This window comes from Mixophyes fleayi, chromosome 9, assembly GCF_038048845.1.
Source record: "Mixophyes fleayi isolate aMixFle1 chromosome 9, aMixFle1.hap1, whole genome shotgun sequence".
Classification (NCBI taxonomy): Eukaryota; Metazoa; Chordata; class Amphibia; order Anura; family Limnodynastidae; genus Mixophyes; species Mixophyes fleayi.
The window spans coordinates 66,354,831-66,382,173 of NC_134410.1; the positions used below are offsets into that span (position 1 = coordinate 66,354,831).

The 27,343-nt window shown below is 40.5% G+C and overlaps 1 protein-coding gene across 1 annotated transcript in view; it reads left to right on the plus strand.

Annotated features, from left to right (window-relative positions):
• TEX11 (testis expressed 11) overlaps positions 1–27,343 on the plus strand; it is a 391,710-nt gene that overhangs the window by 74,306 nt on the left and 290,061 nt on the right. Inside the window, exons 10-13 of the mRNA XM_075184491.1 lie at positions 10,774–10,831; positions 16,777–16,872; positions 18,854–18,935; positions 19,027–19,105. Of these exons, the coding sequence (XP_075040592.1) occupies positions 10,774–10,831; positions 16,777–16,872; positions 18,854–18,935; positions 19,027–19,105 (315 nt within the window). The remainder of the gene's footprint in view (positions 1–10,773; positions 10,832–16,776; positions 16,873–18,853; positions 18,936–19,026; positions 19,106–27,343) is intronic.

The window sequence follows — 27,343 nt, forward strand, 5'->3', positions numbered from 1 at the left end:
GATAGTGTGTGTACCCATAAAGAAGGGCCCGAGTGTAGCCGGTGATACACCAATTGAGGATGCCACTTTGGAATTAGAAGAGGATGAGGGGGAGATTTGTGTAGGCAACGAGGGCGCTAATGAGGATGAGGTTATTTGTGTAAGTCCTGCACCAGTGGCAGCAGTTTTGGCACGTGACAAGAAAAAGGCCATTGTCATGCCTGGGCATAAAACAAAAAAACCCCCTTCTTATGTGTGAAATAATTTCTACTCAAATCCAGACAAAAGTTGTATAGCCATTTGTAGTGTATGTCAAGCCACAGTCAGTCGAGGGAGGGACCTTAACCAACTTGGAACCTCATCCATGTTACGTCATTTGACCAGAGTTCATGGCAAAGTGTTTGGAAAAGCTGAAAGTTGTTCCAAAAAAATTACAAACACTCCATAATCAGCTAGGACCCTTCGGTCACCGACATCCCGATGGCTACAAAATACACTCACAACACCATTCTCATCAATATCCTCAGTAGCGCTCGGAGTTAGCCCTGCATCCCACTTAGTAAGGCTGGATGACTCCTGCACTATAATTGATTCCTCTGAAGAAAGCGTTAGTCCCACTGCTGCTGCTGTTGCTGCTGCTGGGGGTGAATTTTCATCCCAGAAGAAGGGCAAGAAAAAGAGCAGTCCTACATTACAACAATTAACTGTGAAACAATCATTTGCTAGGGAAAGCAAATATGACAGCAGTCACCCAGTCTTAAAGCAAATCACAGACACCATGGCTACTATGTTAGTGTTAGATCTGCATCCAATATCCACAATAAACGCAGCTGGTTTTTCACAGTTAATTGATGTTTTGTGTCCGCATTACAAAATTCCAGCGCAACACCATTTTTCCCGTAAAGCTATTCCACAACTATACCAAAAAGTGTGTAAAAATGTACAAATTGCGCTTAAAAATGCCATTCTGCCCACTGTCCACTTAACCACAGATATGTGGACAAATGGAAGTGGGCAAACCAAAGACTATATGACTGTGACAGGCCACTGGGTTGGTCATTCGCCTTCACCAGCAGGAACAGCAGCAGCATGTACACCACTACGTAACATTTGTCACAGGCAGGCCACTCTTTGTATCACTGGCTTCACTAACAGGCATACAGCTGACAATTTGTTACGAAAATTAAGAGATGTGATTGATACATAGCTTATACCACTTGGACTCTCCCCAGGATATGTAATTTCTGATAACGCCAACAATATAGCGCGAGCATTACAGCTGGGTGAATTCCATCACATTCCCTGTTTTGCTCACACTATCAACTTGGTGGTGCAGAGCTTCCTAAGAAATAACCCTGAGGTGCAGGAGATGCTTTCGGTGGCCCGTAAAATTTCAGGGCATTTCAGGCGTTCTGCTACAGCATGTAGGAGATTGCAGCAGCTCCAAGAACAGTTTAACTTGCCCTGCCACCAACTTAAGTAAGAGGTGTTAACTAGGTGGAATTCCACCCTGTACATGCTTCAGAGGATGGAGGAACAGCGCAAAGCCATCCAAGTGTATTGCGCAAGCCATGACATTGGGAAAGGAGGGGGTTTGTATTTCACTCTTGCACAGTGGGGAATCCTTTCTGTGCTGTGGAAGGTGCTGAATCCATTTGAAGTTGTGACGTGTGAAGTGAGTGCAGACTCTGCTAGCTTGAGCCAAGTCATTCCCTTAATTAGACTATTGGAAAAGCAGGTTGAGAAACTGAAGGAGGAGATGAAAGAAAGCAATTCCGCAAAGTATGTTGGCCTTGTAGATCAAGTACTTAATTCGCTTCACAATGATCCTCAAGTAATTAAAATCTTGAACTCGGATCACTACGTTTTGGCCACTGTTCTTGATCCAAGGTTTAAGACCTACATTGAGTCTTTGCTTCAAAATGAGCGAGATGTGAACTTTTGCAAGGAGCTATTGCTCAGCAAGTTGTCCGCTGAACTGGGCCTTGGCTTGACGACATGTGATCCTTCAGTTTCTCAACTAGCTGCTGCTTGTAAAAAATAAAATTTTCCAAAGCGAAGCAGGGAAGACGCATTTGGCAGACCAGAACAGTTTAACATCTGGGCTGGTTTGAAAGATTTTTCAAAAAAATTTGTGACCTTGCCCATAACTCCATCCAATCCGAGTATTAACATGCAAAGGATGGTGGAGGATTATTTTCAAGAGGTAATTGATATGAAAATGTCAGACAGTCCCTTTTCTTACTGGGAAGAAAAGCAGCCATTTGGAATCCCATGTACAAACTTGCTTTGCAATACCTAAGCTGCACACCGTGTCTCCAGTGTGTACTCTGAACGAGTATTCAGCACAGCCCGCAACCTAGTCAGTGATCGACGTAGGAGGTTACTTCCAAAAAATGTGGAGAAAATGATGTTCATAAAAAACTACATCTTCCACGAGGAAGGCCTCTACCATCAAAGACATCCAAGCACTGACAGTTCTCTAATGGCAGATTCAACCGGCGATGAATTGATAGTCTGTGATGATGATGTACACACTGATGAGGGAAGAGAATGAAGCTGAAGTTGATGACGATAACATCTTTTTAAAACTTTCTATTTAAGTGTAGGGTGCAATCTACCCCCAAATAGGAAAGGGACGTGGGGCATTTCTTTATCACGTACAGTTGTGAAAGGCTGCTGTTTTGTCAATTTCACGATAAGGGTAGGGTGTCATACACAGACAGACACCAAACTGCCTTTGTCCATTTCTATTTATATTGAACAGTCTATACCGGCTGAATTTTTTCTATTTTACTACTAGTGGAGAGGGGGTCTGATACAAACAGAAACCAAACTGCCTTTGTTCATTTCTATTTATATTCTACAGTCTATACCGGCTGAATTGTTTCATATTTTACTACTAGTGGAGAGGGGGTCTGACACAAACAGAAACCAAACTGCATTTGTCCATTTCTTTATATATTTGACTATAAGTGTAGGGTGTAATATACAGTGACCATCTCTACAATATTGTGATTAGATTCTGGTGGCCATTGTGTAGGAACACTTTCTATTTGGTGACTAGTATATTACAGCCAGAGTCAGAGACATCCACAACAGTGCCAGGGAGTAAACAGGAGCGATGTGAAAAGAGTCTGGTTCACAGGAAAGGGTGCAATACGAGGAGACATAAAGGAGTAAGATACCATCTGACAAAACTGAACCAGATGATATGAGTTTCTTTTGTTTTTAAATGTCTGTTTATTGCATTTCAAACATAGTACAAAGCATACATACAATAAAATTGTGTTTTCTAAGAGCATAAAGCACAAAACATGTTCAAAACAATGAATTACTATAGATCAAGTTAATACTATTTCCAAAGGATTTGCCATCCTTGAATCTTAATAAATACCAAACAATAATAATAGAGTGAGATGTCATGGTAATGTATATAAACATATTATATCCAGACTGGAAGCCACAAAGTATGTATTAGTTATAGTTAGTCGTGTAAATAGATGTGACACGTAATGAGAATTTTTAGCATTCCAATCTCATTTTCTTAAATTGCTGAAAGGAGAGTAGGGAAATACCTTTGGATCTCCACAAACAATAAAGTTTATTGTCCATGCCTGGAGAAAACACAGGGTTTCCCCATATAGCCGTATATATTTAGTAGTGGTATGTGTGTGATTTAATTTCCTTGTGATGGACAACCATGATTTATACGTATCATGAAAAAGGATATTGTTCATAACCCCTTTAGATGACTGTGATCTTAGGAGATGTATGAGGTCCGTGGGACAGTTAGGGTAAAATAAGTAATTTTCTAAAGTTACATTGACAAAGTACTCCTGTCTTAATAACCATCCCGAGGCACACCTAAAGAGTGCTGAGTACATAAATGCATTTATATCAGGAAAGACAATTCCACCATGTGTTCTAGTACATCTGAGCTTGGCTCTCCTAATTCGAGGTTGTTTACCCCTCCACAAGAAAATTGTAAATAAAGTTGTGCATCTGTGTGCATCAAACCTAGTGAGGCAAACCGGGAGCATCTCCAGCGGGTATGCCAATTTGGGGAAGATAAATGATTTGAGGACTGTGTTTCTAACAGTGAAAGGGGTAGATTTTTCCAGTTCAATAAAATGGATTACATTTTTTAAATAATTGGCAGATAGTTTTATTTATATAGATTACTGAGGTAAGTGGGTATATTAATACCTAGGTATTTATATTTCTGAGATAGACATTTGAAGCCTGACAATATAAGCGTCTGTTCGGGGTGAGCGTTTTCCCAGCAATAGTTAAAAGTTCATATTTATGAAAATTGATTCTATATTCCGCAAAAGTCCCATAATTCAAAATTAAATTGACTATTGAAGGAATTGATTTTTAAGGGCGGCATACCAATAGCATCATCTCTTCCACAAACAAGGCTAATTTGCATTCATGATTGCGAACAATTATACCAGAATAATTAGTGTCTGATCTAATAGCCATGGCCAATAGCTCTAGTTCCAGTGCAAATAGTAAAGGGGATAAGGGACATCCCTTGCTGTACTGCAGACAGAGGCAGATCGTGACAGTACCCCCTTTTTAAGGCTAGAAAACAGAGCCCCAATAAACAAGGACATGATTATTTGAAAAAGTCAGAATCACAGACTAGAATTTAGGAAGTAGCTGAAAATTCATTGTCTAATACCAGAGGATATCGAAAGGAAGAAAAATGTATAGAAACCACGCCTGAGGAAAGCTGATACCCAAAAGCCCCTCTCCTCTTCTTCCCTTTGTTTTTCTGGGTCTTAAAGGATTGCTAATCTTGGACAGAAGATAAAACTAACTGCAAGGTTGGGGTATCTGGAGACATTGAAAATGGCACAGATGAACAGCAGGTTGGATCTGCAAGTGATGGGGCAAACTCTACAATCACTGAGTCAGTAAAAACTTCAAATTTGAAATAATGGGATCACTGGTTTCAAAAAAGGTGTTTGCCCATTCCAGAGCTTTCACTCTAAAGTTATACTTGCTTATGCTGGTTATTAACAAGATGTGGTACAGAGGGAAAATAAAATAAACAAAACTTAATAAGGATCCCGAATTGTGCAATGTCCCCATTGAAGCTAGGTAGTTAGAATGCTGGAACAGAAAATGTAACAGCAGTCTTGGCAACTTTGGATGATGAGTTAGTAGGTATCTTGGAGAATTAGGTTTAGTATTCTTAGGAACCACAAGAAGATGAAGAGGCGGCAGATACAACAGGTGTCTTGGCAGTGCTAGAATAATAGTTATTATCTGGACCAGCTAAAACAGTGTACCCAATTTGGACTTCAGGATAGGAATCTATCACAGAAACTACATTGCAGAAGTCATTGGTTAGAGCAGGGCAGAGGTCCCCTACTGGGACAGCAGGGCAAGGGTCCCCGCCTGTGATAGCAGGGCAGGATTCCCCGACTGGGGCAGCAGAACAAGAGGTATTGAATTTGGATGGAGCAGATAGCTCTGATTTAGACTGAGTACATATCCTTAAGGACTCGGACTGAGCATCTGTTTCTGGGGGCTCATACAAAGCACACAACTTGAAAAGCTCTGATTGGGCACACAACTGGGGAGAGCTTGGGTTGAGCATATAAGTCAGAAGACCTGAGATGGACACACTTGGCATAAGGCCTGAACTGGGCACACAACTTGGGAAGCTCAGGTTGAGCACATATATCAGAAGACTAAGGATGGGCGCACTTGGCAGTAGGCCTGGACTGGGTACACAACTCGAAAGGCCCGGACTAGGCACACAACTGAGCTTGTGCAGCACTATGAGACACCTCTGATCGAGAAGCACTATGAGGTGCCTCTGACTGAAAAGAGCCATGAGGCACCTCAGACCAAATAGTGCCATAAGGCACCTCTGAACGAACAGCACTATGACGCACCTCTAACCGAGCCACACTATGAGGCACCTCTGACTGAACCGTGCCGTGAGGCACCTCTGACCGACAGGGCTGCCAAGAGGAATTCAGGGCCCGGGTACAACAAATTCATGGGGCCCCCCCTCATAGTCGAGTAAGCCCCCAAAAATTTTTGCACCACCTATCGGCGGCGCAAATTTTTTTTGGTGTGTAGTAATACATTCAGGGGCGTGGCAATGCGCCGTTGGGGCATGGCTAGCCTAACGGCGGTGCAAAATTTGGGGGCGTGGCAAATGCGCCGTTGGGGCGTGGCTAGCATCAAAATCGCTAGACTCTCAATTCGCCGGAGCGTCACATGTGTTCAAGCACTCCTGACTTTCAGGACATCTACCACCACAGTGTAGTATACAAAGAATGCAGTGTGTACACAAACAGTTCAGTCTTGGCCTACACCTTACATTGGGCACAACATTCACCAAAAATTGCCATTGTCCCTACTAGAATCACAACATTTCACACACTGTGCTGCTCTCTCCTACCTGTTCTTCTCACTTTCTCCACCTGTGGCTGCTGGTTTCTTTAGGTGTGGCTTGTCCGGATCCAGGAATGTTGAAGGACCTATTTTGAAAAAAAAATGGCTACATTTAGAAAATTACAGCCAGCCCTGGCGTTAAATCAATAGCACTCACGATTAATAATTAGGCCTTCCTCCAGCCCCAACATTAAAATAATACTATTCACATTTAATAAATAAACCTATTTCCCTTCCTGCAAACAGCCCCAGCAGTACCTATTTCTTGCAACCATCACTGCCATTAAATAATTCATAGTCACATTTAATAAATAGACCTCATTCTCCCTAAACTCACCCCAACATTCAATAGCCCCCAAACCTTTTTTTTTCCTCTGTTCCTCTCTCCTTTTTTTCCTCCACTGTTCCTCTTTCCCACTTTTTTTCCTCCTCTGTACCTCTTTCCCACTTTTTTTTCTCCTCTGTTCCTCTCTCCCACTTTTTTTCCTCCACTGTTCCTCTTTCCCACTTTTTTTCCTCCTCTGTTCCTCTCTCCCACTTTTTTTTCCTCCTCTGTTCCTCTTTCCCACTTTTTTTCCTCCTCTGTTCCTCTTTCCCACTTTTTTTTCTCCTCTGTTCCTCTCTCCCACTTTTTTTTCCTCCTCTGTTCCTCTTTCCCACTTTTTTTCCTCCTCTGTTCCTCTTTCCCACTTTTTTTCCTCCTCTGTTCCTCTCTCCCACTTTTTTTTCCTCCTCTGTTCCTCTTTCCCACTTTTTTTCCTCCTCTGTTCCTCTTTCCCACTTTTTTTTCTCCTCTGTTCCTCTCTCCCACTTTTTTTTCCTCCTCTGTTCCTCTTTCCCACTTTTTTTCCTCCTCTGTTCCTCTTTCCCACTTTTTTTTCTCCTCTGTTCCTCTCTCCCACTTTTTTTCCTCCTCTGTTCCTCTCTCCCACTTTTTTTTTATTCCCCTGTGGCTCTCTGCTTTTTTTCCTCCTGTTTCTCTCTCCCCTTTCTTTATAGTACTGTCCCTCTCTGTTTTCCTCCCCTAGCCTCTCCGTTTCTTTACTTACGTTTTGTCAACTTCTTTCCTTTCTTTTCTTCTCATCTGTCTCCTCTTCTGTCTTCTTTCTTCATGCTGGCTGCGGCGCTCCTCACTGACTGACGGACGTGATGACGTCACGCCCGGCAGTCAGTGTGAATGGAGAAGAGGAGAGGAGGGACACGGCGCTGCGTGATCACGTGAGTATCGGGTTTTTTTTGTTTTTTTTTTATTCCAGCTCCCCCCACCAACGAATACGAAAAAAAAAAAAAACGCAAGAAAGAAAATTAAAAAAAATAAATAAATAATTTTAATTAGCAGAGAGGGACCGGCCCGGGCCCCCTGGCATGGCCGGGCCTGGGTAAAATGTACCCGCTCCCCCCCCTCTCGGCGGAACTGGGGAGGCCCAAACATGATATTTGCCCAGGGCCTCATTTTGTCTAAAACAGGCTTCTGTGAAATCTATGTTTATGCAGATACTCACACCCCTTAAAAAATATTAATACCAATGTAATGGTAAAAACTGATGCAGGGCATCTTTTGTCCTATGCTGAATTGTTATACTAAAGTTTTACTATGTAACTGGCTGCAGGTGAGGGAATTTTTATTCTAAAAGTATATCTTAAACATTTTTTTTCATAAGCTAACATATGTTATGTGATGCTTTGGTTCCCCCTAGTGGCAGGAAATGTTTACTATGTTTAATTAGGGTTTGTGCACAATTAATGGGGCTCCAGATAGCTATTCAAAGCACAAACAGGGCAAGTACAATATGTTAAAATAAGCTATATTTCACCATGCCTTTGGTATACTAGGGACCTGCCTTTACAGCATTATTGAACACTTGACAACATTCATCTATATTAGTTATATATAGATGGCTCATTATACAACTCAAACACTTATACTTTATAAAAAAAAGATATTAGCACATGGGTTATGGAGAGTTCTTGTATTCATCCAATGTGGATTGAAATAGTCTGGAAAAATTAGAAAATTGCTGCTTTTTCAAAGCGTCTTAGAGCTTATTAGGAACTGCCGAGGTAAAGGAGAAGTACAAATGGTGTCTACTTACAAAATTGAACTGTGAAAGTGTGGCATTTTGAATAAGATGAGTGATGACTTTTTTAGTTTTGGACATAAATTTTACCAGTTTAGGAAAACTCCACCAGCAAAATTACCCATTTGAGAACATCCTCAACAACAATGATCCGATGATGGAGAAAAGACATGAATTCTGGAGGGAACAAGAGACCATATATAATATAAATAATATAAATGAAAATTAAAATCAAACCTATAGAAGTTGAGTTAAACATACACAAAGATTCCAAATTTGATGAGAAGTCTTTTAGATGATTAGGATAAACTAAATTATAAAAATGCCATATTTGTAACTATTGATGAAAATGTTCTTTAGAAAGATGTAATCTAGCTTGAAGGTCTGAGAATAACGGTAATGTGTCTAAACAACTCAGATAATAAAAGAATCTGATCCTTTTTTGAGTCCAAGTAGAGAATAAATTTGTGTTCATATCATGGGAAAAGCGTGGATTGTTCCAGAGAGTACATATTGAGGGTGTGCTGAAATTAAGTTAAATAAAGATGTAGCCCGATCCCAAAGACTACAGGAAAAAGCTTCTTTAGAGATGTACTTTTATCAGTCAGGATCTAAGGGATTTTGGCGACAGTAGGCAGGAATCACTCGATATAATTTGTAACAAATCCACTTCACCCCATAACTTGGTGGGAGATGGCGCATATTTTTAAATGATTGTTAGATATGGGCTGCATATAATATTTTATTAACATTTGGGAGACCAAGTCCACAATCCTTGACATGCCAATGTAAAATTTTCATTTTTATCCAATGGTGTTTCTCTAAGAGGGAGAGACTGAATTAAATATAATAATCTAGGAAGCATTTTGATAGTTACCCCTTACCAAATACCATTTAATATATGAAAAGGGCTAGATAAGAAGCTTTTGCCAGAAAGAAACACAGAGGGGTTTTGATATAATGATAAGATGCCACGAAGGGGATTACCTCTAATTTCCATATGAAGCAAATTGATTTTCATAAAAGTTCAACTAACTCTATTAAACACCTTTTCAGAGTCCCAGGTCAAAATTAAAGAGAGGGTCTTAGTAGTGTGAAGGTGTTTATGGTAATAATTCTTCTAGTATTTTCCGAGGGCTGATGACCTCAGATAAAGCCTACTTGTTTTGAATGGGTTGGGCAGGGAATAGTTTTACATATGGTAGTCTATTTTGCTAAGATATTCACACTATATTATAAACAAGTCAATGTTAAGTAGAGCAATGGGACGATAATTTGTGCATAGCGTAGCATCTTTGTCCTTTTGTGAATCACAACAATTTTAGAGTGTGGTGGGCCTATTCAAAATCCACACCGTGGATTTTCCTTTTATAGTAAATCGACTAGTTTCAGTTGAGTTGGATTAGCTAGTTGACAAGTGCTAAGTGATCTGTCTAAGATTGCATCTTCCGACACTTTTGTGATTTCAGTAAAAAAGTCATTATAGAATTTATGTTTGGAGGAATTGGGGTCATAAATAGAAGCAAGAGTTAATTTATTTTCGTTAAGAGAACCAATAACCATAAAGAAGCAGCTTACGTCATCCACAGTAATTTTTATTGTGGAGAAAGAAATGTTCTTATTGTGGAGAAAGAAATGTTCATTTATTACACACTTTACAATAAAAAAGCAGATAAATAAAAGAGTATCATAAGGTAGGCAGAGAGGGGTAGGCATGGTGTGAGATGTAAACAAAGGGACTGTCTCTAAACCACACAGAGGGTGTTAGCATAGCAAATCGACAAGAGCAAATAATGGTAAAGGACATGATACAGCAATGATAAACAGGAACGATAGTGTAACAGGGTATAGAAAACGTATGTTGGTATTTAATAGTATTAAACAATGTGAGAAAACAAATTAGGTTAAAGTTGAGCGCTGTTTATCTCTCTTACAAACGTATGCACATAAGTGAGTCAAGTGAGAAAATGGTGATAAAGTAAATATACTTAGATAATACTGATGAATGGATGTTCTTCAAATTAATCCAGCAGTAGGAAGCATGAAAACATATAAGCAAAAAAAACAAAAGAATGCACAATAGTGTATGCACATAAGGGGGATTTAGTAAACATATCCATTAGTTTCAAATTTAAAAAATGACTCAAGGTATGAAGAATATTTATCATAATCTTATACCCAAGCATTATATATGAGATCTAAACAAAGCTACCACTTTCAATGTGTATGTGTACAAAATAATTATTTAATGGTTTCTATACTAGTTGATTATATTCTATAATTTCCACTGCAGCCAGAGTTATGAGATCGGAAAGGCAGATAAGCGGTACAGCACAGGACATGAGATGCAGGTAAGAAGTAAAATTTAAAGCTTACATTATGGGAATTTTGGGAAAATTGTTAAACATCTGATTGGGTTTTTTCAAAATGAGGCTTAATTTTAGTAGCATAAATTTTTGGAACATAACCCTCTTTTAAGACCCATAATTATGTTTGTGTCTTAGGAGCATAAGGTATAAGCAGCTGCTGCCAAAACAAAAGACACTTATCCTTATCACTGCACATCTGTGTGTATCTGGCAAAATGAAAATATGAGATATTGGTTCATATTTTGATAAAAACATTTAAGCCTGCTATGACGATTATGTAGTATATCTAATAACTGATTGTTATTCTCTGTTGAATTCATGTATGACAATGTGAATATTTTATGTAATCTTGTAATGTAATTTCAATGTGTGCTTTGCTAAATAACATGAGTTTGAACCTATGCAAGTGGCAATAATCTTTTGAAATTATCCAGAGATAGATAAGCATCTCTGAGGAGTTTTTTGGTTTGCAATGCTTTGCCTACTTGTGTGTCGGCTCTGCCAGCTGTGACAGGCTGACTCTGCCTACCATTGCGTGTTGCATTTGCCTTTCCAAAAACCGATGTGGTAAGGGCTAATGGTGAACTGTGGGCCCCAGTGTAGGGAAGCGGGGAGGAAGGAATCGGGGCTCACACCTCGCTAGTTCCCCGTGTGGGCCCCCGATGCACCGCACCTGCTGCACCAATGGTAGTTCCGCCACTGGCCACATAGCTTCCAGGACATCCGTCAGCTCAAAGTTTTTCATGAAAACAGCTCTCGGTTTGAAATGAAGCATTGTGTCTTGATTTTTTCCTGTACTCCTCCATGAAGCAACCTACCGCCTCTACTTGTGACACTGCCCATCTGGACTGATAAGTCTCTCCTACTTCACCCCATGCTTCTTCCTCCTCTGCAATCCCTTCAAAAACCTTGTCTGTATGTTTCCCTTCTTGCCATCCTATTTTCACCCCCTTGCCCTCTTCCTCCCCATCCTCTACTCAATATCATTTTCTAATCTGTCCCATCATCATCATCATCATCTTATTTTATTTATAAGATCTGCAGCACAGCAAAATCAACAAAACAATAAACAGATAAAAATACAGATAGGTAAGGGACAAGAGAAAAATAGAATCAGTAAAAGTTAATACTAGAGACAATAGATAAAGCAAGTACATAACAAGACACAACTAGAAAAAAGGAAACAGGATATGAGGTAGAATTGGCCATACTTGTGAGAGTTAACGTTCAGGAGGATCAGGGATGTAAACATAAAAGATAAGGGTGGAGGGAAGCGAGATTAAGGGGCAACTGGAGCGTAAAGAGGGAATTGTTTTATGTTGGGTAGGCAAGTATGAAAAGGTGAGTTTTTAAGAAGCATTTGAAAGATCCATCCTACTTTCTCTTTGGCTTGACTTCCTCAGAATTACCTACTACAATGCCATCACTGACCTTAAGCTTAGTGTCTTAGTATTCCACCACTATGTACCTCTATCTCGCTGATTGCTTTCCACGTCCATATGGCAATAAACTTGGTGGTGCAGAGCTTTTTAAAAAATGACAGAGACGTGCAGGAGATGCTGTCTGTGGCATGTAAAATATCTGGACACTTCCGGCATTCGGCAACAGCATGTAGGAGATTGCAACAGCTACAAGAGCAATTTAATTTGCCCTTCCACCAACTGAAGCAAGAGGTGGTGACAAGGAGGAATTCCACCCTGTATATGCTTCTGCGGATGGAGGAACAGCGAGAAGCCATCCATGCTTACTCTACAAGCCATGACATTGGCAAAGGAGGGGGATGTATTTTACTCAAGCGCAGTGAAGAATTCTTTCCGTGTTGTGCAAGGTGCTAAAACCATTCAAAGTAGTCACCTGTGAAGTGAGTTCAGACACTGCTAACTTGAGTCAAGTGATTCCCTTAATTAGACATTTGGAAAAGCAGCTTGAGAAACTGAAGGAGGAAATTAAACAAAGCAATTACGCTAAGTATGTCGGACTTGTAGATCAAGTACTTTATTCGCTTTGCCAGGATCCAAGAGTTATCAAAATCTTGAAATCGGATCACTACATTTTGGCGACTGTGCTTGATCCTCGCTTTAAGAGCTATGTCCTATCTTTGTTTCTAACTGACCGAGATCTGAAGAGATGCAAGGAGCTCCTGGTGAGCAAGATGACAGCTCAAGTGTTACGTTACAGGACGGCATCTCCTCCTTCAGTTTCTCACTCAAATGCTGCTAGGAAAAACTTAGCTTTCCCAAGAGACCCAGGGATGATGCAGATGACTCAGCACAACATTTTGACATCTGGTCTGGTCTAAAAGAATTGACCAAAAAATGTGACAGCGCTCGTCGCCATGTATTAGCTGTAGAATTACCACAGTTATCCAAGGAACGGGTGGAGCGATCAAATAAACCATAACTGCTTTCATGATCCAAGGACAATTTCATCTTGCACCACTTTTCTTCACTGACACTGCTGTGTGGCAATGTTTTCTAGATGTGCTATGAACTGCCGTGTGTTAGAGTCATTGCTCTGTCGCTTAGCATTCAGCTAGGTCGCTGCAGTCTTTGTTTGAAAGTGTATGAAAATAATATTGTGACCTGTGAGATGGTCCAAATTGACTGCAAATTACTTGAAATTAGTGTTATTGAGGTTACTAATAATGTAGGGGGGAAAAAAGCAAAATTATGTGATTTTAGCAAATAAAATAGGTATTATAAAAAAAAATAGGGATCCAAAATACGCAAGGGCGGTTTTGCTAAAACCAAAACACGAAGTTAATCCAGATCCAAAACCAGAACATGGGAGTCAGTGAACATCTCTACTTGTAATGCATGAAAATAATCATAGTTGGTAGCCATTTCAAGTCTAGACCAGTGGTTCACATCTCTTTAATTTTGTTTAGTTGAATTTCCAATTGTAAATGAGATATTATTTTGGAACCCCAATTGTTTGTGTGCCCTTATTCTAGGATAGAAAACAGCTGGTTCCCAATATAATATATTGAATATCTGTAAATCACCTAACTGACTGCAAATCTCATTGTGTGTTCCTTACGACACTTACTGTAGTAATCCTATGCATAGTTTTATAAGGGATGGATCCAATAAACATCTTACTGTAATCTTCAGATTTTTTTCATGACTGGCATATGTGTGCAGTGATTTTCTGTAATTGTGTCCATAGTACCTAGTGCTTAACCAGAGCACCAAATGTCCAAGCATTTCTAATATGGCCTCACATAGATATGGCTAAATTGGACACAGACCTATGGTTAGTGATATCATATTTACCTCTTTTCTGCCAGAGGTCTGTGCCAAATGTGCGCCTTATAAGGCCCAAACCATTTTTCAGTCATTTAGACTACCATACCATCGCCTGCAATATTTTTACTTTTAACTCAAATATGGAAAATTTGTTTTGTTTTTGTTGGGAGGCAAATTGGGGGTTTTCCAGTGTCTTAATCAAGTAAATATATTTTTAATTTGGGGCATTACATAAAGGAAAAAAGTGGTGGAAAATTAAAACATATTTATGTGTGTTTTTATTTATTTTAAAATTTTTAAGTTCTATTATTTTTAATATTTTATGTTTTGTAACTTTGTTTTTGTAATTTATAAATCACTTTATAAATAGACTTTTTATCTTTGTCAAAAAAGCAGTACAATATATAAAACACATACATAGCACATTTATTGCATTGTTTTTTATGCAATATTTTTTTATTGAGGTCAATAACTTTCATATTAAACAGTCTCAGAATATTGTAAGATAAATATTTCAAACTTATTTTTTTTCTTAAACTTGTTTTTCTTAAGCTTAAGGGCTAATGGTGTGGTAACTCGACCTAATATTTACCCCGTCTACCATTTATTTGGTCCCGCCTACGTGGGGCCACTTTCAGAATTTTTTACAGGGCCACTTTAAGTTTCCAATACACCCCTGCTACTGCGTGTTGATGCACCAGCTCACCAGTACTGTTATGTTAATTTTATCGCTTGCCATTAAACATTGTTCAATGTGATTATTGTGGTTCTAACGCACAGATATTTAATTGCATAATATAGCAGGATTTACAGCAAGCCATTATGACACATAAAAAGATATTACAATAACACAGGAAAGTATAAAAACCGAATAAATTACATTTTCACTAGCGCTTCACCTGGGCCCAGGTCAATGTAGTTTTGCAGTCAGGAAAGTAGAGAACAATGGCCCAGGGAAGCTTGCTTATATGCAGCTTCAGTTTAAAAAACTGATGATATTATTATGTACACAGATAACACTTAGAGAGGTCTTCATTGGTCCAGGGTTAACAATGTTCCAGTTGTCTGCTGGTCATAGGTCAATTCAAAGGATTCCTCTGATAAGGTGTGGCCAGCTCACTCCAACAGCTGAGCACATGTTGTGCCTAAGGGAACTGACCTAATCCAGTTTTTACCAAACTGCATTCCAAACACTATATAATTTTGAGCATTAATCCTTTATCTTCCATAACTAGCGATCACAGTAAGCAATCGCTTTGCCGATATTAGCGAATTCCTCATGGTAAAGTGTAGGTCAAAATGACAATAAACATACATTTCCTATATTCTGAGCCTTAGATACCTTTAATATATCATCATTTATGTACAAATAATCTCTAATACATTTTACTAATAAATAAATGTGGATTGGAACCTTAATAAATATATATTATTTACAAGTGTAAGTGCAAATGTAAATGTGTGTGTTATTAATCTGTGCGATTGTGTCATAACACGTGGTGTACTAAACTAAAACAATATTAATTATTTAGTTTACTTCATCCATTTATTTGACTTTCACAGTACCCATAATTTGGGTCTTTTATAGCCTCTATGTTGATGCATTCTCATCTAATTGTGGCGGAATTATATGAACACAGCCTAAACTGCGCATTGCCTACGCTTTTCCTCTCCCTAGTCTGCTTCCAGGCTTAAGAAGATACAAGACAGCAACTTGCAAAAAACTATTTACTACACAAGCTATTTACTATATGAGTTTGTATTTTTGATGTACATGTGCAGTATGGAAATGTGTGTTTTACATCTAACTCTAAGCTCGTTTGTGTGTGTCTCTTTAGCCTGAGACTGTAGACAGAAGTTAGCAGATACTTTGGAAGTTTTTTTTGAAAGGCTTTTCAGCAGGTAATAGAGTACTAATGCACAACAGTGCCAAAGATAATGCAGTGCTCCCTTTTATAAATGGCAAATAAAAACAAAGGCCAAAACTATTTATATAGCAATGGTGGAGTTATAATGTGGGTGACATAAATGGTATTAATACATTTGAATGCATATTTTTAGACTAGCATAAACGAATGGCAACAGACGTCTGAGATATAAAGAAATGTGGTGTACTGTAATTAGGGAGCATTATACAATACTTGACATAGCAGAGTATGAGGACCAGTGTTAACCCGATGATAGTCTACTGATATCAAGGGAAAAACATTTAAAAATCAGGAAAACCCTCAGATTGCACAGTAAAAGTAGCAGCCACTTCAATGGACAATGTGTGTAGCCACCTCTAGCCTTTAAATATATATTAAAAACACTAGTCACTCGCTGAGTATGGTGTGACCTGCAGAGAAGATCCATGACAAGGAGAAACCACCTAATTTCAGAGGGATTGTCCCACCATACACTTGGCCAAATGAAGGGTTGTGTAATCCCCTCAAAATGATGTTGAATTAATGGTTAACACTTTTCTTAAATGAAAATTGAGATGATTGCATGAAAGTTAATTGTGTTACGCCAGACGGTCCTATATTAAGATGCAAGTCTATTACAATGAATCAGGGAATGAATAATGCATAAAAGAGATGCAATACTGTCTTTTCTAATAATTTCAATTTATATAAGCTTACGTACTTAAATTATTTTTGGAACAGATGCATTTTTAATTGCTTCTTTTTCCTGTAGGCCAAAATACTCAGGCTGCTTGCCACAGTCTACCTGGAGTGGGACTGCAGACAGCATCAAGACAAGGCACTTAGTGCCATCAGATTAGCTAATGAGGTATTATGCCTTGTTTTACTCTATTTTGTGTCCTATAAATTGAATGGATTAGTTTAGACTACTTAATATGACAATTGCATGGACAGTCCTTTGTTAAGTATGAAGAGGTATTTGTTAAGTATAATAACTAAGCCTTTTTAAATTATAGTTATAGTGATAAAATATAGTATCTATATTTAAAATTCATAGCTGTAACACTTCTTGGGTAATTTGAATGCTCTTTCCATTGGTTTAAGAGGCAATCTTGCCTTATTTAAGATTATGGCTATGAACTGAGATAATTCTAGTTTTTTTGGTGCCTGGAGCGAGGTATGTGTGCCACACCACATCTGTCAGCAGCCCCCACTATTAGATATTAGTAAAATGTGAGGGGGACTGTGCTGCCCTTCCAGGTTAATGGCACAATAGTAGTAGTAATATATCCAGTGACATGCCCAACAGTAATAATATGTTAATAGTATGTAAAGGATTAGTAATATCCAACAGTATGTACAGCAGTAGTAATATCCAGTTATATGCTCAACACAGACAACCATGATAATGGCCAATAAAATGTCTAGTTATTGCAAGGTTCAATAACACCTAGGGGTAAATGTATGAAGCTGAGAGTTTGCCGGCGGGTTTGAAAAGTGCAGATGTGGCCTATAGCAACCAATCAGATTCTTGCTATCATTTTGTAGAATGTACTATATAAATGATAGCTAGAATCTGATTGGTTTTTCAAATCCGCCGAAAAACTCTCAGGTTGATACATTTACCCCCTAGTTTTATACCCATCAATATTCCTGACAATAGTAGTATTTAAACCACAGTAGTAATACTCACTAATAAGCCCCTCAATAATGCCCATTAATATTATTATTATTATTATTATTATTATTATTATTATTATCTTAGACTTATAAGGCGCCACAAAGGGTCCGCAGCGCCGTACATTACATATACAGAAAACAGAACTAAGACTCAACATGATACAAAAATGTATGCAAACACATGTGACAGGGTAAAGCAAATCAGATTATTTCTGGGACAGATAGTGAAAGGGATGGTAGAAATCAGCGAGAAGAAGGCCAAAGCTTAAGAGGACAGGGAAAACAGGGCTAGCGAACAGGCCAAGAGGTACAGAGGGCGAAGGAACAGTAGAAGGAGCACACAAGGAAAGAGGGCCCTGCTCATGAGTGCTTACATCTTAAAGGGAAGGGGGAGACACAAATAGGGTGGTACTAACTGGGGGAGAGAGCCAGGACAAGGAAGTTAGGAGGAGGACTGATAGACTTGAATAAAGAAATAAAGAAATGAGTCTTAAGGGCACGCTTGAAGTCTTTGAGAGTAGATGCTAACCTGATGGAACGTGGAAGATCTTTCCACAGCAGGGGAGCAGCCAGGGCAAAGTCCTGAAGACAATATACACATTAATATGTTCAGTAGTAGTAATGTGCACTTATAAGCACAGCAATAATGTCCAATAATATGCACATCATTAACTTATAAGCACTGCCAAATAAAAAATGCAGTGAATGTAATGCCCAGCAGGCTATAGTAGTCTTACTCATTTTAGTTTCTTCTTGCTTGCTCCTGTTCATGGCCCAGCAACACTGTGACAACTGAGTGTGTACACATGAAATTGTCTAATTATAAGCCAATGCCATGTTTTCTGAAATTACATGACAGGCAGTGTAGTTAGAGTGTGTGAGTTGAAGCAGGCAGCAGATTCGGAAACGCTTGCATGTATTGCAGATTGTATTGCAGAGACTTGTAGACTTTTCATCTCCCTTTATGGTGCTGCCTGGGATTAGGTTCTCACCTTGTTAAATAATCCTCTCTCTCAATTGAGAATTCTCAAGTTTCACCTTTGTCTAGTCCTCTTTGTTTAGTTTAAAATAATAGAGGGTAAATAAGGCCACATTATAGGAAAAAGGTTTTGTCGGTTTATTATTCTGCAGTCTTGAATGGTCTGCTTACTTTTTTTCTGATTCTCCAGAAACACTTGCATCCAGCTGGTCTTTTTTTGAAAATGAAAATCCTTTTGAATTGCTGTTTGCCTGATGATGTCATTGGCATGGGTAAGAGGTCCTTGCTAATGTAGCTAAAGTATTTTTAGTATACAGTGAAATATATTTACACTGACTTGAACTTGTCTTTGTGGACTTGCAGCAACCATAGAAATGCTGCGTCATGAACTGTCATTGGATGTGTACCTGAACACAGTAAAACTTCTGATGGAACATACAAGGTATTATTATTATTATTATTAATTTTTATTTATAGGGCGCCACAAGGTGTCCGTGGCGCCGTACAGGGACAAAAACGAATTACAATACAAGGTGAGAGAGTACAGTACAGTAAACATAAAGCACAGTAACTCAGTAAGCTCAATGCACAGCTAGTGAGGGCGGGGGGAGTATCTGCAAATGACGGGGCCCAAAAGGAGGGCGCGGAAGACAGGGAGACCCCCAGAGGGGGGAGGAGGGCCCTCGAGGATGAGGGCAAAGTAGCTGGAGAGCAGAGATATAAGTGGTGGAAACAGGAGGAGAGATGGCCCTGCTCAGAGGAGCGTACAATCTAAGGGTTTCTGATCTTTTGTCAGTCATAACGTTTACTCCAGATGTGCTTTGTTTTAATATGTCTCAGAATATCGGGTTTCTGGCAAAAGGTTTACAATCTCATTAAGTCTGTCAGAGGATTCAAATGATAGCTAGAATCTGATTGGCTGCTATATGCAACATCTCCACTTTTCAAATCCACCAGAAACTCTCAGCTTGATACATGTGTCCCCTAATATTGATTTAATCAGATTATGAACCACTTCCCAATATTCTGTTATATTAGGACATGACCACCATATGTGCAGCAGGGTACTCTTTTGAATACGCAATCTCCAACATAGATCTGATGAGTTCAGAAAAATGGACCGCAGGTGGGTCAGAACCATCTGGAGAAACTTTTATAAGAATTTTCTTTTATCCTTACTGCGATCAAGGACTTGTGCAGTCATGGCCAAAAGTTTAGAGAATGACACAAATATTATTTTTCACAAAGTCTGCTGCTTCAGTTTTTATGGTGGCAATTTCCATACACTCCAGAGTGTCATTATTATTAATTTTATTATTATTAATTTTTATTTATAGGGCGCCACAAGGTGTCCGTGGCGCCTTACAGGGACAAAAGGAATTACAATACAAGGTGAGACAGCACAGTACAGTAAACAGTAAGCACAGTAACTCAGTAAGCTCAATGCACAGCTAGAGAGGGCGGGGAAAGGGGGAGGGAGGATCGGCAAACAACGGAGCCCAAGAAGGAGGGCGCGGAAGACAGGGAGACCCCCAGAGGGGACGGGGGGAGGAGGGTCCTCGAGGAGGAGGGCAAAGTAGCTGGAGAGCAGAGTTAGAAGTGGTGGAAACAGGAGGAGAGATGGCCCTGCTCAGAGGAGCGTACAATCTAAGGGAAGTGGTGGACAGACAGAGAGACGCAGGGGAGAGAGGGAGAATAGGGGGACAGGGGCGGGGAAGGGGAAAGAAGGAGGAGAGGCAGCAGAAAAGGTAGGGAGTTAAGTGGGAGACTGAAAGGCTTTAAGAAAAAGGTGGGTTTTTAAAGCCCGTTTAAAACTGGACAGATTAGGGGAAGTTCTGATGGAGGGAGGGAGCTTGTTCCAGTGGAGGGGGGCAGCGCGGGCGAAGTCTTGGATACCCGCGTGGGAGGAGGTCATGAAGCATTATCAGATGAATTGCAATTAATTTCAAAGTCCTTCTTTGTCATGACAATGAACTTTATCCCAAAAAAAACATTTCCACTGCATTTCAGCCCTGCACACAAAAGGACCAGCTAACATCAGGTTAGTGAGTCTCTCGTTAACACAGGTAAGAGTGTTGACGAGGACAAGGCTGGAGATCACTCTGTCATGCTGATTGAGTAAGAGTAACAGACTGGAAGCTTTAAAAGGAGGGTGATGCTTGAAATCATTGTTCTTTCTCTGTTAACCATTGTTACTTACAATGAAATATGTACAGTCATCATTGCTTTGCACAAAAAAGGCTTCACCGGCAAGGATATTGCTACTAGTAAGGTTGCACCTAAATCAACCATTTATCGGATCCTTAAGAACTTCAAGGAGAGAGGTTCAATAGTTGTCAAGAAGGCTGCAGATCGCCCAAGAACATCCAGCAAGGACCAGGACCGTCTCCTAAAGTTGATTCAGCTGTGGGATCGGAGCACCACCAGTGCAGAGCTTGCTCAGGAATGGCAGCAGGCAAGTATGAGTGCATCTGCACGGATAGTGAGGCGAAGACTTTTGGAGGATGGCCTGGTGTCATGAAGGCCAGCAAAGAAGCCACTTCTCTCCAGAAAAAACATCAGGGACAGACTGATATTCTTCAAAAGGTACAGGGATTGGACTATTGAGGACTAGGGTAAAGTCATTTTCTCTGATGAATCCCCTTTGTCAAAGTCGTATAATTGGATGAACGAAAGTATATTGGTTTAATATTGGTTTGCCGTGCGTATTGCGAAGCGTACGCCACGTGTTACGTGACGTGGTGCGTTCGCACGGTAAAATACGCACGCACACACTCTGTCACTCACCAGACCGTGAGTGCCTCTTCCCGGACATTTAGGAACCGTGGCCGTCCTCCATCCTGAGGGTCTGCGCATGCGCAGCCCTTTCCTATACTTCAGTGTATGTCCCTTTAACTCAATTGGCAGATCAGGCAACACTCCCTATATTAAGCACCTGTGGTCAACACCACGTGGCCTGATCTTGGAGTCTCATTTCCTATGAGTCTCTGAAGGTGTTCCTGTATTCCTCGTGTTTTCAGCGCTGCTGATTCCTGTGGTTTCCAAACCACTTCTACCTCTGTGGTTCCCATACCACTTCTACCATCATCTGTATCATCGTGACTGTTAGCTGATTCCTATCCGCTGCCTCCGTGCACTACAGTCCTCTAATCCACATCACGCTATTATATTTCACTGTGACTGTTTGCTGATTCCTATCCGCTGCCTCCGTGCACTACAGTCCTCTAATCCACCTCACGCTATTATATTTCTCTGTGACTGTTTGCTGGTTCCTACCCGCTGCCTCTGTGCACTCCAACCGTTACTTTACATCCACTCACCTGTTCCTCATCAAGTCCGTGAGCTGATTCCTATCCGCTGCCTCCGTGCACTACAGCCTTCAGCCTACAACTCGCCTGTGTTCATTATCGTGACTGTTAGCTGATGTCTATCTGCTGCTTCCGTGCACTACAGCCTCCAGCCTACAACTCGCCTGTGTTCATCATCGTGACTGTTAGCTGATGTCTATCCGCTGCTTCCGTGCACTACAGCCTCCAGCCTACAACTCGCCTGTGTTCATCATCGTGACAAGTTAGCTGATTCCTATCCGCTGCCCCTGTGCACTGCAGTCTCTTCTCAGCTCTCCTGTGTTTCCTCGAGACTGCTGCTCTCATTGCCATTTGCTACTCTTCGTGATCAACAGCTCCTGGTCTACTCTGCTCTCCCGTGTTCCATCGCTACTGACAACTATTGGTTGCTACTGGTTACCTCCGTGTACCGCAGAGTCCTGCTGCTGCTGACCGCGCCATCACCCATCTACTGCTGATCCGCTCTCCACGCCTTCACGTGTCCTGCAGGTCTACCCTCCTGTCAGCATTGGATTTATATCTCATCAACTACTCCTCTGCTGGATCATCTCCACTCTCCTGGGCCCTCCTTGAGTCCAGTTCCACGTGTTACTGATTCCTGTGGATTCGTGTCCCTGTTGGTCTACTTATCTGTGCGCTGCACCTACTAGACCGCTGCCTCAGCTATCCTGGGACTTCTCATCCAGCCGGCCTCCTGCCGCTCAGGTATCGCTGCACTCCTATCTGACTGCCTGCTTCTGAACCACGGTATGCATACTTCTCATTGACTGTGCTGGTGTATTGCATATCTTGCTGGACTGTGTTGGTTCTCCTCTGGAGTTTGCTATCCGCTGAGTCTATTGCCATCATTGACTGTGTTAACTTGTGCTGGACTACTTCAAGAGACTTTCTATATTTGCAGACCTGTTCAGTCATTTATATATATTGTGCATGTTACTGTGGATCGTATATAAGGTGCCTGTGTATATCCTGTGTTGCAGTCTCTCCCCGTGCACCTCCTCACATATATATTCAGTGGTACAACTTGCTGGTAGCAGACCACTGATCCCTGTTTCCAGTATCACCTGTTCCAGTATCCTCTCACATAGCAGTGGTACAACTTGCTATCGCAGACCACTGACTTCCCGGATACCTCCACTTGGATTCCACTCCTTCACTCAGACAGCGGTACCACTTGCTATCCGCAGACCGCTGACTCTCATCACCTCCTCGTTTCTGTTGGACATTCCTCCTCACTATAGCAGGGGTACAACTTGCTACCGCAGACCACTGACTACCTTCACGTGTCCTTGTCCTACAGTTCCTTGTGTACTATTACCTCCATATTACCAGTGCTGCTAGTCATAGACTTTCCTGAGCATCTCATCATCTGCTGCTTCCTGGTCCGTGATCACCCAGCTACCAGAGTACCCTATTACCATCTACATTGCTCTGGTAAGCCTACCACCTGGTGATCCCTGGGTAAAAACTCCTAGTGCCCGTGACACACTCGCATTACAACAGTTAGTTATTTATATAATTTCATATTGGTTCTGTTACACTGTAATTCAGGAGCAGATAGTATTCGGTTCATTATTAGTCTATATATATATATATATATATATATATATAGAGATATATATATATATATATATATATATATATATATATATATATGTTGATTATATGTACATTGTAGTGTTATTAAAGGTTTAGGTAATAGGAAAGGTGTCATGCCTGATATCATATTGAAGCCCTAATCATCAGCAGCTGTCCGGTGCAGTCGGCGAAGAGATCGCACATTGCATACTTTAGTTATTGATATTAGAGAGTAAACCTTTGTATGATACTGGCTATGAAAAGGAGCAGACCCCCTGGAGAGAAGACCCCCACCTTTGGATTCCTTAGATTGAATCAACCTATTACCTGTCTGGCCTGGACCCACCCAACGTCTGGACCTATAGAAACAATCTACATCATCTCTATTGTTCACAATGAAACACTGACAGTATATATATTAGCTGCATCTCACTGGGGCCTCAGTCAACTCTGACACAATATTCTATACAGAATATTGTCCATCGGGTCCGGTGGGTGCGCAGCGTGCGCAAGCGATTGCATTTGGTATGTACTTATCTTTTGGTATTGGCTGTGCTGTACTGTACTTTATCATGATATAATAATGTATTGAATTGTTGACTATTTACATCTGCTAAAATAAATCACTTTGTGCTTTGGACACACATTTAATTGATTGGGCAATGCTTATTTTAAAACGATAAAATTACTTTAATAATTTGGGGGCTCGTGAGTTAGGAGTTACGTTACCGGCAGGTATGCAACGCTTACGATATTCGGTTCCTCAACAAAGGGTGGATGGACGGACGCGTCGCATAAAGCAGGAAAGAACGTAATGCGTCTAATACCTGTGGTTCACTGTGTGTTGCGAAACCGAATGTCCGTTGTTGCATAGACTGAAGGAACGCTAATTAGAATCTAGGGACAAGAAAGAAAAAAAAAATGTTTCTTTTTATTGTCGTTTTAATGGTTTAAAGTGTATTGCATTGCTGTGCGTATGTGTACTTCCTGCTGTGCGTACGCAAACTTCCGGTAGATTTGCCACGTGGTTGAACAATTGTTTTGATAGTTATTATATGCATAGTATAATTACTTGTGAAAGCCTCTGAGACATTATTACGGTTGTTGGGAACTTTCAATTTTCTGCGCAGAAAAGGTGTATAGTGTGCGATTTTGTAATGTAGATACACTGTTTATTGTTGAGGTGCTCAGTTGCTGTCTGACGAGGCGGATTGCCCAACTGAAGGACGGTATACAGGGCAGGTATACCGAATGCGAAAACGAAGTTTTCGCAAAAGCGCTACCAATAGATCGCAAGGTTTGCTAATAATTAGTATTGGTAGGCAGTGCGATCCGATCGCACCGTTAGTGCGAATTGGTGAAGCAGCTAGGAGGAATTATACTGGAAAGGCAGGTTGATTGTATCGACTTTGCGCTCCCAGCGATAATAAACTCAGCAGATTTTTGTGGTTGAGCCAGGGTATCGAGGAGCTGATAGCCCTTGGGGCCCACAGTGATATTTCTGTATTAGGGATCCTCGCCTGGTGCGAGAAAAGCGAGTGAACGCGGCTAACAGGAAATACGTTCACCGAGCATTATAGATCTCTAGCGGTGAGTATAGCAACAGAGTTGAAATTATTTGGTGGAAAGAACAGAGCATTGCGGTGTGTCTGTATTTCACATTTGGCCGGAAGGAACAGAGCATTGCGGTGTGTCTGTGTTCCGGGTAGAAAGTATATTGTGCAACATGGGTGCTAGGCATACGCTAGAGATTGCCAGTTTACTGCCTAAGGAAGGTCTTATTGAGTCAGCGAGGTTTCTCATGTGTGCAAAATATGGTGCATACGCAACTGTGTATTGTGACACGTGGGTCGAAATGACCAAAGAATGTGATAGGCCTTTCCCAACAACAGGGAGTTTTAATGCAAAGGTGCTAAATACCGTAAAAGATAAAGTACGGTTGATTAAGTCAACGAAAGTGAGAAATGCACATAATCATTGTTTAAAATCGTGGCAAATGGAAGGTAACACGTGGCAGAGCAGCGAACGCACAGCGGAAGTGAGTGTAAGGAAAAACACGTGTTCAGCGGAAGTAAGCGTACCGGAAACAAGCATTCCGGAAGTGTGCGTTGCAAAGCGTGGCGAACTGAGCGCAAACACGCCCCCGATAAATTCGGTTGGGGCGGGAAGTACAGCCAATACCAAAAATGTAAAAACTGTAACTAGTAAAGTTGTATGTTGTTTTAAGTAACGTTAAAAGTAATGTTTCAGGACAAAGAAGAGGAACGGTCCCACCAGCAGGGGCAGCTGCTGAAAGTGGTGAGAATAATGAAAAGGTTAACACAGGGGGAGACATCCATTGTACTGCAGCAGCAATTTCAGCAACTAGTTTTAGTGATTTGGTAGACTTACATTCAATCTGCACAGCAGCAGTTCCCAATGGGAAAGCAGACAGGAATAGTGATGTTCCCTTAAAACATGTAGCAAAGCATGATCCATGCACTAGGTCTGAAACATTTTCAATTTTGTCTGATTTCCCTGATCCTAGGAAAGATTTGACCAAATGTCAGCAGTTTATTAGATATTATGGTAATGTGTATGAGCCAACTAATAAAGATTGGCGAGTATTATTGAAGGCCTGTCTTCCTCTCAATACTGATATACAAAAGTTCATTAATGATTGTATGTTAAAGGAGGATGAATCCTTAACCGAGAATGATAATCAGAACAATATTAGAAATATAATCACACAGTTGGCCATATATTTCCCAGTGATAGTGGACTGGAGTAAAATTTTTAGTATCCAGCAAAAAGATAGTGAAAATGCAACAGACTACTTTTGCAGGGCTCTGATGGAGATGGTCAAATATACTGGGGTACCAGACATAAAAGATAATGAAGATTACAGAGAGGTTGCTGTTCACGTTCTAATGGATGGACTCAGGGAAAACTTGAAAAAAAGGGTGCAAACTTCATTACCATACTGGAGAGGAAGTACTGTACGTGTTCTCAGGGAGTCAGCTATAGAACATGATAGAAGTATGAATAAACAGAAAGAGACACTAAGTGATAGGGTAATGATTGTAAGTATCCCAGCACTAGAGGGACTGCACACACGACCACCAGCATACAACCCACATAATAAGAAACATAGAAAAATCAGGTGTTTTAAGTGTAACGAAGAAGGCCATTTCGCAAGAGATTGTAAAAAAGAAGAGAAACAACATGAGTTGAGAAAGTGTTTTAGATGCACTAAAATAGGACACCAAGCACAGGACTGTACAATGACAAGAGCAGAAGCAAAGGGACTTGGCCCATCTAAGGGGGAATCACATAGACACCCACAGAGACGGCGCACACAAGTCTCTGAGACTTCTCAACAGTTTCCTGTGCACCTCATAGCAGCCAATTCCTGGGGGAGAAATATAGCCGACTCTAGAGTTAATCTGTGGTGAGCATTAAGGTGCAAAATGTAGAAAGAAACTTATATTTTTAAAAGTAATCTTTGTTGATTTTGTTTGTTCGTTTTATGTTGTCACATGTTTGTTTTCCTAAATCACTAGCCGACGGCAAAGAATAGAAATGTTTGTTTTGTTTGCTGTTTTAAGATAACTATCTTGTTTTTCTTTTCACAGATAAAGGGGACACAAAAGAAGTATAGACAAGTGTTTAAAAGGGGTGAGATAGAGAAATAGAAGAATTACTCTTGAAAGACTAATTAACAATAGACAATTGGAACACTCTTTTGTTTTAGGCTGCAGTGACTCGTGATAATT